Source organism: Chionomys nivalis, chromosome 18 (assembly GCF_950005125.1).
Source record: "Chionomys nivalis chromosome 18, mChiNiv1.1, whole genome shotgun sequence".
In the NCBI taxonomy this organism is placed as follows: domain Eukaryota; kingdom Metazoa; phylum Chordata; class Mammalia; order Rodentia; family Cricetidae; genus Chionomys; species Chionomys nivalis.
Window position 1 is genome coordinate 44,489,980 of NC_080103.1, and position 14,780 is coordinate 44,504,759.

Genomic DNA, 14,780 nt, shown 5'->3' on the forward strand with positions numbered 1-14,780 from the left:
TGCTAATTTAGGTAGAGTAGCAGAAGGGTTTGTGACTTGTTCTAGTGATGTTGCTTATCAGTTACTGTCTGGGGTACCGAGTGTGCGTATCTCTGGGAACCCAGAGTTCAAGCTCAAATCCCAACTCTGCTGTAAAGCACACAGAAGTGTGACCTTTTGTTCTAAAGCAGGCACCAGAGAGAGCAAGGCCCTGGAGCTTTGGCCTTACAGCAGTAGTAGCCAAGGCTTCTCTGGTGCCTCCTGGCCTGGCTGGGTGAGCTATGTCTGCATTGGGGGCTTCACTGGAAGAGAAGGTGCCATGATTTGGGGACATGAGACATAACTTCATACCTGAGTCTAGAGGCTCTGTGGTTATGCTCTGCAGCCAGCTATGCTCTTTTAATCCCTTGACAGTCACTTAAGCCACCCAGATCCCAAGTGTCCCTTTCTTGGTGATATTCTAATGAAGGTTCATAGAGATACAAAGCATTCAACGTCTCAAGAGAGATTTTCCTTAGTAATTGGCATTAATGCATTTCCTTGGCTTGAGAAGACAATTTGGTAATTTTCCACAGACTGAAATCATTTTTCAGGTATTGTCAAGTGTCATAACTGCACAGACAAATATATGACTTTGAAGTTAGACCAAGGGGTTGGGAAATGCGGTTTTTATTAGGCCCACATAAATGCCTGTCAGACAGAGATGTAAGCTGCAGTTCTTTCTCGTCCTTTATTTCCTTTATCTTTTTTTATTTTTTCAGGTCACCATCTCTCAGAAGGGTGATTTATTTGTGTTTGATCTGAGAACTTCTGCCGTCGCTCCCTTTGTTTGGTTGGATGTAGGGAGCATCCCAGGGAGATTCAGTGATAACGGCTTCCTCATGATCGAGAAGATGCGCTCTGTACTGTTTTATCCTTGGAAGCTCACCAGCAAGAGTGAGCTGCAGCAGGCTTTCACTGTGACCTCCCTGACAGATACCTACTGAAGCCATGTGGCTGGATTTCAGCAGACACTGGGAATGAAGCCTCGCTAAAGCATGACTGGAGAGAAAGACAGCCTGGGGTAAAGCGGAGAAGCCGCGGCATATCTGCTAGCTGGTATGTGCCAACTCTCCATGCTTTTGGTTTGTACAGCGGATGTTTTTAAAGATGTCTGATCACCCAGGTGATGCCCTTGGACAAGGTCATGCCCAGGTGTTCTTGAGTCTCCCAGGATTGTGGTTTCAGAACTTTGTCCGATAGCTAAGGCACAACTAGAAGGGTTATATAACTTGATGATATTTTAGGAAGATTGTGACATGGCGGTGTGCATTCATGGAACTAAACGGGGAGGTTCTAAAGTAATGTAGGGCTTTCATTAGGAGTATAAAGTGGTACTCCCTGAAGACAAAGTATGTGGCTATTATTGCCAGAGGAAATGGAAGCTCAGATGTTATAGAATAGAATGCGTGATGGCAGCCATATTGGTTGCTGTTGGTAGACAGTGGAGGGGCTCGATGGTTGCCATTTGATTGCCATCTTCGACATAGGATTCCTTTTCTCATAAGAGTGATATTTCTTTAAAAATCAGTGTAGGCCGGCTGTGCTCATACCTCCCTGTAGTCCCAGTGCTCTGGAGGCAGAGGCAGGGGGGCTCACAAGTTCCAGGTTGGCCCTGGCTACATTGTGGAATTTTTCACCCGTCTTGGCCTTAAGCTTTCATGTGAGCATTAGTCTTAACACTGATTCTGATGCGCTTTCTAATCCAAAGGGTGAGCTGCATTTAAACTCATTGACTCTGGTGCGGAATTGGCAAACAAGGTTAATAAGCAGCTAATTTGGATATAGGTTTGGGGACTTTTTGTACCTCTTTTATGTTTTTCTATATGTTTAAAATTATATGCAAAGCCACAGGTTATACAAATTGCATTGGCAACTTGATTGTTCGTCCATGCTCTATTTCACCATTTAATAAACATACCATTGTGTATAATGTTGCACTGAACATTTCTGCTTGATAAATGAGAGAATTTGAGGAATATAAACAGATTACTAGGAAGTGTTCATAATTGCTTAGTGGGATGGACAGGTGATGAATATTTCTCTTTAAATCTAAGACTCATTAAGTAATGGTTTTGTTTTTAAAATCAAGGAACAGTAGATCAGGAAACCCTAAAAAGAAGGTAAATACTACAATACTATAGGTTCTTCAATCCTTTTCTCTCTCTCTCTCTCTCTCTCTCTCTCTCTCTCTCTCTCTCTCTCTCTCTCTCTCACACACACACACACACACACACACACGCTGCTCTGGGATTGCCCCTTGCTGAGGGCAGCAGAGACCCTTACTCTTCCGTAACTGGGGGGCGGGGGGGTTCCTTGTGAGAAGCCTGTGAAGTGGGCTTGGAAGTTGATAGACTGATTAGCAGCCATATCCAGTCTGCGTCCCGTAGGAGAACAAGTATAAAATGGCTTAATTTTAAATGTGTGGCACCAAATGTGGAGGTTCTGAGGCAATAGCACTGGGAAATGCTACCTACCAAAGGTGAAGTGTGTCACCCCAGGGGACTCGAGAGCTCCTGTTTCCTCTGCCAATAATAACCAGGACTAGAAAGATGGCTTGAAAGTTAAGAGACCTTGCTGCTCTTCCAGAGGACCAGAGTTAAGTTCCCAGCACTCTTGCTAGACCTTGCTCAACTGTACCTTCAGGTCAAAGGGATCTGATACCCTCTTCTGGTCTCCATAGGCATCTGCACGCATATAGCATGCATGACCAAACATTCATGCACGCATATACATGCACTTATTTTTTAAAATTATGAGGCTTTTTGGGGGGAACTTATTGCATGATTCTCTAGTGTGAATTTTGCAGACGATAGCATCGTGTCACCATGTTGGCCACACTTTGTAATATTTACATTGGGTTGATACCCAGATGAATTCTGCAATCTGAATGAAATGACATAACTTCTGTATTCTCTATTCTTGTGGTAAAATGGGATCACTAGTCCCTCCTGTTTTATTTTTGCACAATAAGTGAATCAATTTCACTCAAAGCTGTGGCTGCAGAGACAGCAGGACTGCTAGCCACACTTCTCATGCTCAAATCCACATTCCGAGGCTTTTTAACTGAAGGACTGTGGGCAGTAACTTCAGTTCTCTTTGTCTGAACACAGTATGGACGCTGTTAGGGGATGGCAGTAGCCAGCTGTTCTTCCAGACAGCCTGGGCATGGCTTGGACAGGTGTTTTTTGCCACAGTTGCTGTAGTGGAGTCTGATATGCTCACTCTTGGGTTTGGGTTTCTGAGTTTGCTTGCTGTCCTTGGTCTTCATGGAAACAGTAGACAAAGGCAGAAAAGAGCAGGGCCAGGTCTCGCTGATCCAACCTTGTCAAGTCCATTCCAGGGAGAGTGCATGGCCAGGTCAGCCTGCTCAGGGGTGGCTCCTCCCATCTCCAGACAGAGAACTATAAAGTAGTAACTTTCTCCTTTGCTTTCACTGTGGTTCCTTTTCTCTCTGCCTTCCTGCTGGACTTTTTATTGTGAGATGTTGTTACACCAGGGAAGTCACTTACAAATCAGGCAGTATGATCTTCTGTATTGGAATGAAGGTGACCCGGAGGAACAAAGGGATGTTCTCCAAATTCTTAAAGTGATAAAGATCTGAAACAGGACAGTTGACTCCCCTACCCCCCCCACTCCAACCCCACATACCCCTGTTCAACTCTGCTATGCTGCCCAGGTGAAGGGCAGGATCCACTTTCCCAAGTGCTGCAGCTGGTGAGGGGGAGGAGCCAGTTCCCTGGCCCACCACAGGAGACAGGGCAATGGGGAGGCATTGTCCCTGGTCCTCACCACTCCACCACTTGGCAGATGAGGGGTGTGGCCAGCTCTCCCACTCTCACACCCTCAGGAACAGCTCACTCACACCTTCACCAACAGGGTCAGCTCCACTGTGCTACCCAGGCGAGTGTGGGGCCTGTTTTACTGATTGCTGCAGCTGGTGAGGGGTGGGGCTGGCTCCCTTGGCTATCACAGGCAGCAAGGGGCAAGGGGTAAATTAATCAATATTCTAATAACTTTCTTACCCAAAAGGATAATCTGCCTCAGTGTCCCCCTTGAGTCCCATACTCAAAATCTTTCAGGAAGGTCATCTTAATCAGCTATTTAGGAAAACTGCTTTTGGAAAACTCACGATAGAAATGAAAACAATTCAAATTGGTCTCTAAAGTCTTTCTTTGTAATTAATGCATAAGGAATAACAGCTGGGCCAGGCTCTGCTGTAAAAACAGAGGGTTGACTAACCTACCAAGACGTCTTTGAGACCTTGCACAGGAGCCAAACAATAATTGGCTTTGCAGAAATAATGCCATTGGGTTGTTGTCTCATGTTTGAGAAATATCTGTCCTTGTGTTTGTAGATAAGGGCCACCAGGTCCTGCTGTAAAGGGTGCAATAATAATGTAGTTGGATTCTTTAGCCCTTTAGCAAGGTTTAGCATGCTCCCTTGTGCCGTCTCCTGCTGTGCAGTGAGCAAGATTCTGAGTGATCCTGCACACGTTACCCAGAGCTCTCAGGAACAGGGACATTTCTGTTTGTAAACTGGCATGCGTTCTTGCTTCTGACATATTGGGAAGCACCCTCTTGTTATTCTGTTATCATTGCTTATCATGGCCTTGGCAAAACTGATTGGGTGCTGAGAGACACTGCATACATTCCTAGGGGTTGGAGCAGTTATTACTGACTGGCCAGCCAAGAGCCAGACAGTCTGCTCTGTGGAGGAGGCTGTGTCTAGCTCCGGGGAGTGAATCATACTTTGTTATAGCAAAGCTATTCCATTTTGTCAGTGGATGGTGTTTGGTCAAGCATGTGACATAGGTTGGTATGATAGGAGTTTCCTTGTCTAGTAAGAGAGATACTGGACGGGCTGGAGAGATGGCTCCATTGCTTGAGAGCACGTGCTGCTCTTCCAGAAGACCTGGGTTTTGCTTCCCAGCACCCATGAGATGACTCAAAGTCATCTGTCATGGTAACTGCCAAGGATCAGACACCCTCTTCTGACCTTGGGCACTAGGCATGCAGGTGGTTCAGTCATACTGGCAGGTGAAACACTCATACATATAAAATATCTTTTTACAGAGAGATACTGGAAGTGGAACTCGCTCCTGGGTGTAACTGAGAAGCAGCTATTTGAGAATTTGACACCTAAGAACTGTTGATGAAACAATATTGACAGGGACAGCAATGGTGTAGAGCTGCTAAATTAGCCCTCCACCCCTGAACTCGGGTCTTAGCGTACCAAAAGTTCTCATTTGTTTAATCTACTTGCAGTCAAGTCTTCTGATTTGACAACTACAATTATCCTAATTGATACAATTAAAGGAATGAGCTTTGACATTAGGCGTACTTGGTACCTAAGTTTGAATACTGGGCCAATACTAGCACGTTTTGTGTCCTTTTGTGCCTTAATTTCTATATTTTTTTGTGTGTGGTATATGTATATGTTTGTTACCATGCAGGTGTGTGGAGGCCAAAGGTCAATGCTGGATGTCTTCCTTGACTTTTCTCTACCTTATTTTTTTTAAAAAATGTTCTTTTTATTATTTATTATCTATACAGTATTCTGCCTGCACGTACACCTGCAGACCAGAAGAGGGCATCAGCTCTCATTACAGATAGTTGTGAGCCACCATGTGGTTGCTAGGAATTGAACTCAGGACCTTTGGAAGAACAGTCAGTGATCTTAACCTCTCAGCCATCTCTCCAGCCCTCTACCTGCAGGTCACTGATTCAGCAAAGCTGGCTGGCCAATGAGCTCTCAGATCTGCCTGCCTCTGCTCTTCCTGCTCTGAGGTTAAAGGTGTGTACCACCACCCTTTGCTTTTGTGGGATGGCGGAGGGCCAAATGCAGATGCTCATGCTTCAGCAGCTGGCGCTTTACCAGCTGAGCCATCTTCCCAGCCCTTCTCTGCCTTTGCTTTATATATAGAATAGATATGTATGACTTAACCCTCTTCATACGTCAATTGTGAGAACGAAATGAGATGATGGGTAGATAACGGTAGCACAAATGCAGCAAATGTGAGCTATTATGCGTATTGCCTCCATATGGAGGCAGCAGGACAGGTCTAGGGAGGTGGGTATATTTGCATCTGGGCCAGATCTGTAGCTGGGAACAGTGCCCCGACACTCAGGGAGAACGAGTGGAGAGGAGCAGCAAGCACCCCATTATCCTACCCTGACTGCCTGTCCTGAAGATGCACTTATAGGAAGTTTGGATAAAGTCACAGAGCCCATTTGGCTGGCAGAGGGGGGTCCAAAAGTGCTCTAGAAATTTGAATGACCTATTAACATTTAATAAGGGAGATTTCCATGCCAAATAATGGTTTTACGTGTCTCTAGAAAAAAAACGCAAAGCCTGTAATCGTTGAATTCGCTCATAGTCAGGCAATCTCATCTTATAATCAATCAAAATCACCTCCACAAAATTACCTAGGCTTTGAGGTCCCACACATAGGCTTTGGAGAGGGTAGTGTGGGCATGTGGACTTCCGCTCAACCCTGGGATGCTGGCTCACCCATTCCCGGTGCCTGGATGCAAGTTTGTTTAATTCCACCACGTGTTAATCTTGAATCAGTCACAGAACATCCAAGCTTTCATTTCCTTCTCTTGTAGACGTGGTCAATAATAACAAGTATTTTATAGAATCACCGTGAATTAAATGGGATCAGTCTGTCCAGTGCCGGCAGGGATAAGCTCACGGTAAATTCTGCCTTATGGTTACCGTTCCAAAAAAGATCGTGGGAGCCATCAGGCCTAAGGAGTCTCTTGACCAAAGTGCAAGAAATATTAAAAGCTTTAACACTATGGGTTGGGGGTGTGGATGGTCCCAGGCTCTAGGACCTAATTTGAAGAAGCAGAAAGATGACTATATTTCAAATCTACCCTCCTCCTTTTTCGGTATGGCTTGGTCCAGTTTTATCAAAACAAAAACAAGAGCTGCGAGAGGCGGGGCCCCTGCTGGGTGACTGTGCAGGGCTCTGCAGCTGCCACAGAGTCTACTTATCTCCTTTGCACAGGAAACGAGGCTGCTGGGAGGCAGCTGGCCAATGCCTGGCCAAACCTGGCTTTTCAGCAAGCTTGTGTGTGTGTGTGTGTAGGGGGGGGTTCCTGCCCCTGTTACTCTAAGATAGGAGGGGAGGGTGAGGAAGAACCTGTGGGAGCTGACTGCCACTACGCTGGAGAGCGTGTGAGGGCGACTGTTGGGAGGAAGTTGAGTGAAAGAAGGGGGCGGGGAGAAGGCAGCTGATAGGAAGGGAAAGAGTGAAAGAGAAAGCGAGGGAGGAGAGAGAGAGAATGAGAGACAGGAAGAGGGAAGGAGAGAAAGGAAGAAAGAATGTGATAGAGAAAGGAAGAACGAGAAGGGGAAAGAAGGAAGGGATGGGGGAGAAGGAGGGGGTTGGGGAGGAAGAAGTAAGGGGGGGCTACAGCTCTTTTAGCTGAGCTCTGGCTTCCCAGGCTCCTGGTAGACAGAGACCAACAACAGCAGGGCTGGGTCACCAGGTTCCCTTCCAGGAGCCGCTTCCTGCTCTGCTTTTCGTTCAACTTCATTTCTATCCATCCCGCTACCCTGGCAAAAAGTAGCTGCAGAGTGATGAGAGAGAGAGAGAGAGAGAGAGAGAGAGAGAGAGAGAGAGAGAGATTGTGGTTTTGCATGTGTGTGTTTGTTTGTGTGTGTTGTAGTGTGTTTGGAAATCTGAGGAAAGCTTTGTGGAATCAGTCTCACCTTCGACCTTCCCATGGCTTCTGGCGATCCAACTCAGGCTGCCAGACGTGTGCACGCCAGCCCTGAGTAACTTCTCATTGAAATTTAATTACTGTAACTCTATAGAAACTTGACACTAAACCTCTGGAATAGACGAGGGAGAAGTTAGAGGAGCTACAAAAGAAAGAAGCAAGGCTGTGGCCATCAGCTGCTGCATGGCAGGCAGCGTGCGACCCGGCCTCTGGAAAGGGATGGGCATCCCAGTTCCAATCTCTGCAGCCTTCAGGAGACTCTGTGCCCTTCAGAGCCAGGAAGGCGGCTGGCCCGCATGCTGAGGCCATTATGCTGCCTCCCCAATCACGACAGGCTTTGGCTGGATGGCGTGAGAAGGCAGAGCCAAATGATGACTGTGACCTTCAAGGGGTCAACTGGGAGGGCTTGTATAGATGCTTCTGCCTGCAGAGGTCTGAGGGGTTCACACAAATACTTTGTGAGCCCACATTGTTCTCACTCCTGAGGAGACGGTGGTGCTACTGTGCCCCAGGCAGTGATGGATGGCGAGGTGCAGGGGCTGTAGAAAGGGCCATTACTAGCTTTGGTGTCAAGACCTGACTGGGAGGCTGCAGTACTTTACAGATGTGTCCTGTCTCACAGACGTGTCCTGTCTCGTCTTTTTGGCCTCTCTGTGTCTGCCTGTGTTTCTGTTGGGAGGCAGAATTCTGTATTTGTGTGGGTGGAGCATGGGTGGAGTATGGGTGGGTTTTGGAGGGCAAGTTACTTGTTCAGGGAAGGGGATGTACCCCAGGAAGCAAGCAAGGCCAGACTGTGTTGAGAAACAAGCACCTGGGGGCTCCCAAGCCAGAGGAAAGGGACTGGAAGGAGAATGGGTGAAGGAAAAAAAGACCTGCAAGCACATTTTTGTTGTTGTTTTCTTTTCCCTCCCTCCCTCCCTCCCTCCCTCCCTCCCTCCCTCCCTCCCTCCCTCCCTCCCTCTCTCTTTTTTTCTCTTTCTTGAGACAGGGTTTCTCTGTGTAGCCCTGGCTGTCCTGGAACTCACCTTGTAGACCAGGCTGGCCTTGAGCTCACAGAGACTCTCACCCACCTCTGCCTTCCGAGTGCTGGGGTTAAAGGTGCTCCATCCTCACTTGGCCCAGCAAAGCACTCTCGAGGCCTTTCTGTCCTGTCCTGGGAGTTCTCTCTGATTTTAGTGTTCTTAGCTGAGTTAGTTTGGTGGATTGCTGTCTTCCAGCTGTTTGGCCAGCTGTAAGTATTCCTTCAATGCCCCTGACTGGCAGGCAGCTCCTTCTGGTACAACAATGTGATTGATTTGTCCTTCAAGGCTAAAGAGTGAAGCTGAGAACCAAACAGCGCAGGCTGAAGACTGAGTGTTGGTCCAGCTCTTCTCTCTCTTCACAGACAGGCACGTATATACTGTGGGCCATGGCGCGAAGAGTAACCCCTCCATTTACCTTAGAGTGTTGCAGAAATAAATATTTGGAAAATTTTTTTGAGTGGAAGCACTCACATGTAAAGATCTTTCCTTAGTTTTTTTTTTTTTTTTTTTTTAAAGAAAGTTGTTTCCAAATCACAGAAAGAAATTGATTTCAAATGCATAAGGAATATGCACATTTGGTCAGGAGATAAACAGGTGTCCTGCAGGACAAAGTCCCTCATGCTATGGAAGTGTCCCCTTCAAATCTTTGAGTTATACTGTCCCTTAGGTCGTACACTGTTGCTTTGGGGAAAGGGAAGGTGAACTTCAAAATCATCATTGTCGTTTGCTTTGGAGACAGGGTATCACGATACAGTCTAGGTTGGCCTCAAACAGATAGTAATCCTCCTGTCTCAGCCTCCTGAACATTGGGAATACAGACATGAACCACAAGCCTGGCTATACAAAACAGCTTCGAAATGCAAAAAAATGTCTCTTTCCCCGTAGTACAGACCTAACAATCTTGGGACTTAGTATCCAACATCAAGGTCTAGCCTTTCCCAGTGGGAGGTGTTTCTTGCTATTTCAGGTTTTGTTTTTCCAGCCCCAACTCTGCTTCCGGGTACTGATGGAACCTGGAGAAGGGACTCCTGCTTTGTCTGCTAGGCTTCTGGCCTGGAGAGAATAAACAGACTCTCCAAGATGCAGTCACTGCTTCTCTCCTGTGGCCGTCAAGGTCTTGCCAATTGTCTGCAGAAAGCGCGTGATTGACTGACCAACTTGCCCCTCTCCTTTGGCCGGGATCCCAATGGGCCATAGCTTCCTGAAGAAATCAGTATATAAGGTCTGCCAGTTTGCTAGCCTGAGATCTTTCACACAGCTCTAAACTCGGCTACACCCCAGCATCTGAATAGGTAACCTTCAAGATATCTCCCAGCCCTAAGTTCTGTGATAGTGAAAGAAATAAACATATATATATATATACATATGTATATATATATAAGTTATATATACACACATATATATGTATATATATATATAAGTTCTGTGATAGTGAAAGAAATATATATATTTGGTTTCACCCTGTTTTGACTCCCGTGTCTCCTCACATCCATTACCAGGGGAAGTATAAGTCAGAAAGAAAAATTTCCTGGAAAGCACAAAATAGGAAGAAGAAAGGCACAGCAACCTCTAGCCCATGACTAATTCATGTGTGCGCATCTTAGCTTGTTGGTAATCGTTTTAAGCAAGCAATATGTCTTTGTAGTGATATTCTTGGCTCACGTTGCACATGGGTTGATCCATCAGGGCTCCATCTTTGCACAGAGTTGCACACATTTTTATAAAAACAAGCTAGTTTTTCATCAAAGACTTCAGACATCCACAAAGATAGCCTTTGGAGTTGGTCCGACCGGAATTTGAATCTGGGATGGGCCCAAATTGGGCTTTGTTTCTGTATTGGAAACTGGGGATGAATACCCACTCATCGCCGGCTGGAGAATTATTAGTGATCCTTCATTGAAAGGGGCTGGTGTGGCTCCTCCCCCTTCACTTTTCTCTGCTAAGACTTGGCAGGCTTTGGGTCTGACTCTGTCTGTGTTGCAGAGAGCTACCGCAGGGGACCCTGGTGGGTAAATGAACAGCAGCAGGGCTTCCTTCCGCTGAAGACGAAAGGCTGCGGAGCCTGGAAAGGTCTGGGTTGTGCCTGCAGGGTACAGAAACCTCAAAAGATGACTGAAGTTCTGAGGAAGCTATTTTCGAGTGGTGTCCTGCTGGGAGACAGCTCTCAGGGCAAGCTTATTTCTGGCCCATTGTAGCTTCCCACCTGGCTACCTGCACTGCCTCTGCTGTTTGCCCCCATCTGCTGGTACAAAGGTGGACTCTCTTTCCTTAGAGAGGCAGGCAGTGTTGCTGCCTTCCTGTGGACTAGCATAGAGACCAGTCTAAGAAGGGGAAGTTTCTGGAACAAAGGAGAACCTAGATTGCTTATTGAAGAGTAGAAATGCTATTTTCTATATTGGCCCGTGGGTAGTCTGGTTGGCGTACCTCACGTTAGTATCTTCTTATTTACTTTTGCTTTTTGAGACAGGGTTTCTCTGTGTAGCCCTGGCTGCATGGGATTCGCTTTGCTTACCAGGCTGGTCTCCAACTCAGAGATCTGCCTTCCTCTGCTGCTGAGTGCTTGGATTAAAGGAGCGCACAACCATTGCCTGTCTTAAGTCAATATGTTTTGACGCGGAACTTCTGGCAGGGGAACTGTCTCACGTCTCATCAGAAACCTGGGAAATGGTGACATCCATTCTACACCCAGGGCTTAAAACCCTCACTAACATTTTATTTGCTTTCAAATCTGTCATTTGAGCAGAACAGCAAAACAGCCTGTCTCTATTATGGGCCACATCTGCTGAGGCAGCCCAAAGGCCAGGTGAGGTCACCGGCAGCTGGCAGGTTGGCTTGGCTGGCGTTGGCTAGGATCTTGGTTAAGGCTGTTGGCTGACCACCGGAGCTGGGCTTCTCCACGTGTCTGCTCGACTCCCTGTGAACGTGGTAACTGAGTTCCAGGAGAATGCCCAGGAGGGTTGGCAGAAGTTAGGATCTAAGTTTGGAAGTCACTCTGCATCTTTTCTGGCCTGCCGCAGGTGGCCTAGACTCAGCAAGAGATGGTCTCTCTCTCTCTCTCTCTCTCTCTCTCCTCTCTCAGTAGGGTGGGTGTTAACACCATGTTGCAAGGCACAGCCACTAACAGCCATAGAGAGGACCTGGCTGAAGTTGTTCCAAGAAGTATTAAGGAACACCAGAAAATCACCTTTTCATTTTATAGTTTTCAAAACTCAGAATAACAAGGGCGTGCCAGGGCAGAGAAATAATAGAACATAGAATTTTTTTTAAGCTTTCCCTTAATATTTAAAGAATTTTCTTTTTAACAAGGTTCCATTTATTCATGATACACTTCTAAGATGGAGAACCCAGTCTGTTTTTATACTCCAGAATGCAGTCTTCCTTAAAGGGCTTTTTGACTTCAAGATTATTTATCCATGATTGGTACTGTGTCTAATATTCTTACTGTTTAAAATTTCATACATCTGGAAATTTTGATAGAGAAGGACTCAGACTAATTGGTGATTAAGCCACTTGGGATATCGGTTTATTAAATAGTCATCTTTTAGACTAGATATCAAGGAGGGCCCAAAGGAGGACACATGCATTTCCCTGGGAAGGGGAAACAGAAGAGATCTCCTGGGTAAACTGGGGGCAGGCGGGGATGGGAACATGAAGGATCAGGTTGAGGGATAGATGGCAGGGGAGAATAATGAAAGATATAACTTGAGGGGGAGGCAGTTCTGTAAGGAAGACCCCAGCTAAGACTCCTAGCAGTAGTGGCTAGGTAACCTGAATTGACCATCTCCTGTTGTCAGATTGGTGACAACCCCATTGTCATGAGAGATCCTTCATCCAGTAACTGATGGAAACAGATGCAGAGATCCAGTCAAGCACTGGACTGAGCCCAAGGAATTCTGTTGAGGAGAGGGAGGAAGGATTGAGTGGGGGTGGGGGAGTAGGGGGAGTCCAGAGTCATCACAAGAGGACCCTAGAAACATCTGGTCTGCTCATGGAGCTCACAGACTATGGGCCAATGGCTAGGGAGCCCACATGGTACCAGCCTAGTCCCTCTGCATATGTGTGATGGTCATGTGACTTGATCTACTTGTGGGGCTCCTTGCAGTGGGATTGGGACCTGTCCCTAATGCTTTAGTTGGCTTTCAGGAACCTAGTTCTCCTACTGGGTTGCATTGCCTAGCCTTAATATGAGGGGAGGTGCTTAGTCCTACCTCAACTTGACATGCCATGCTGTGTTGGCACCCATGGGAGACCTGCCCCTTTCTGAACAGAGGTGGAGGAGGTGTGGATTAGGAAGGGGTGACAGAGAGGAGGGGAGGGGAGGAAATGGGAGAAGGGGGAGGAAAGCTGTGGTTGAGATGTAAAATAATTAAAAATTTTTAGTTAATAAAAAATTGGAAACAACTAAAAATAATCTCTTCCTCACTGACATTTAATCTTATACCTAATCCCTGTTGATAGGCTCAGTCATTCTACATCTTCTCGTACAATCATGCTCACCAGCCTAGGAGCTAAATATCTGGTTAAAAACTCAGCAACACTTGAGCTACCACCGACTTGAGCTCTCTAGACCTCAACTTTCTCCTCAGTGAGTTGGGAATATTTTGTCTCCCCAATTTGGGTTACTTTTAAGACTAGGTGACTGGTTCCTAGCATCCGTGTAGCTGGTGTTCTCTGGGATACCAACCCTCATGTGGACACCGGCATACAAGGTATCTATTTGGGGAACCTCAAGCTTGAGAGCTGTGAGAGGGTGAACAGAGGGGAGACGAACCCAGTACCACCTTAACCTGCCTCCCGGGGATCTGTATGTCACAGAGCTGGGACAGGCGTTCCTGCGCCGACCGTGGAAATGAACTGGTAGCTCTTTGTGGTGGAGGCAGTTCCCAAAGGTGCCCACCAGTTCCAGCATCTTGGATGGCTCAGTGGTAGGACACTTGCTTAGCATGGGCAAGACCTTAGAATTTTTTCTTCAATTTATATGTGTATGCTGTTTTGCCTACATGTCTGTCAGTGCACCATGTACATATCTGGTGCCCACAGAAGCCAAAAGAGGGCATTAGATCCCTTGGGATTCGAGTTACACATGGTTTTGAGCTTCCGTGCTGGTTCTGGGAATTGAATCCACTGGCTAGTCCTCTGGGAGACCATCTAGTGCTCTTAACTGCTGGGCCCAAAGGTGTTGGATCTGATCTCTACACCACAAGCCAAATGACCTTGGTTGCATACTGGCGCCCAACACGGGGTCTGTTTAAAGCTATTCATTAATCTTTTTTCTAATTTCAACTGTGAGTGAAGAGTCACTAAGCTTCATGCTGGAAGGCCTTTTAGGTATGGTAAAATTTAGTTTTTAATTTTAAAAAATGTATATATATGTGTATATATATATATTTACAATCTCTAACATGATTATAATGTAGTGCAATCAGCCACATACCCCCATGCCCTCTCATTTCCCTACTCCCACTGTAACCTCTTTGCTTTCATTCTTTTATGTTTAACTGGGTTTAATTAGGGTTATTTGCATGAGGATGGGTAGGGGCTATTTACTGGAGCATGGGCAGTTTACCAGGGGCTACGCCATTGAAGAAATGGTGCCTCACTTCCCTAGTAACCACTGATGGCCAGTTGTGTGTGTGTGTGACATACAAGTCCCTCCCCATATGGGTTTTCCCCCCATGGTTCATACTTTTATTGAGCTCATGTTGAATTTATAAGGGCACTCGAGGCTTGGCATGTTTATGAGAAGGGCCAGGTTTTGTGCAGTCAGCCGTAATTACTGTGTGTTCATGAAGGCAGTGGCCATGACGTATCCTGAAGGTGGTATGTTTCGATATGTTAACATCACAGAGGCAGAAAGAATACACGGGGAAAGGATAATGTACAGAATGGAAGATGTTGGTGCCATGTATCCAGATGAGATTTCCTGGGCCAGAATTTGCCAAACTCAACTTCAGTCTTGAACACTTTTCTTTCCATATTTGTCTTTTTGCACATTTCTACCTTTAAA

The 14,780-nt window shown here is 46.3% G+C and overlaps 1 protein-coding gene across 3 annotated transcripts in view; it reads left to right on the plus strand.

The window, feature by feature from the left end:
- The window catches only part of Manba (mannosidase beta), a 110,873-nt gene that overhangs the window by 70,867 nt on the left and 25,226 nt on the right, over window positions 1–14,780 (plus strand). For 2 of the 3 annotated variants that reach the window (XR_009058555.1, XR_009058557.1), the window contains exon 17: window positions 741–1,077. Coding sequence is in view for 1 of the 3 variants with exons in the window: in XM_057793145.1 (XP_057649128.1) it covers window positions 741–965 (225 nt within the window). In the remaining 2 variants the exon portion in view is untranslated. Of the gene's footprint in view, window positions 1–740; window positions 1,920–14,780 lie in introns of those variants that run through there. The other variant, XM_057793145.1, reaches the window with a different exon arrangement.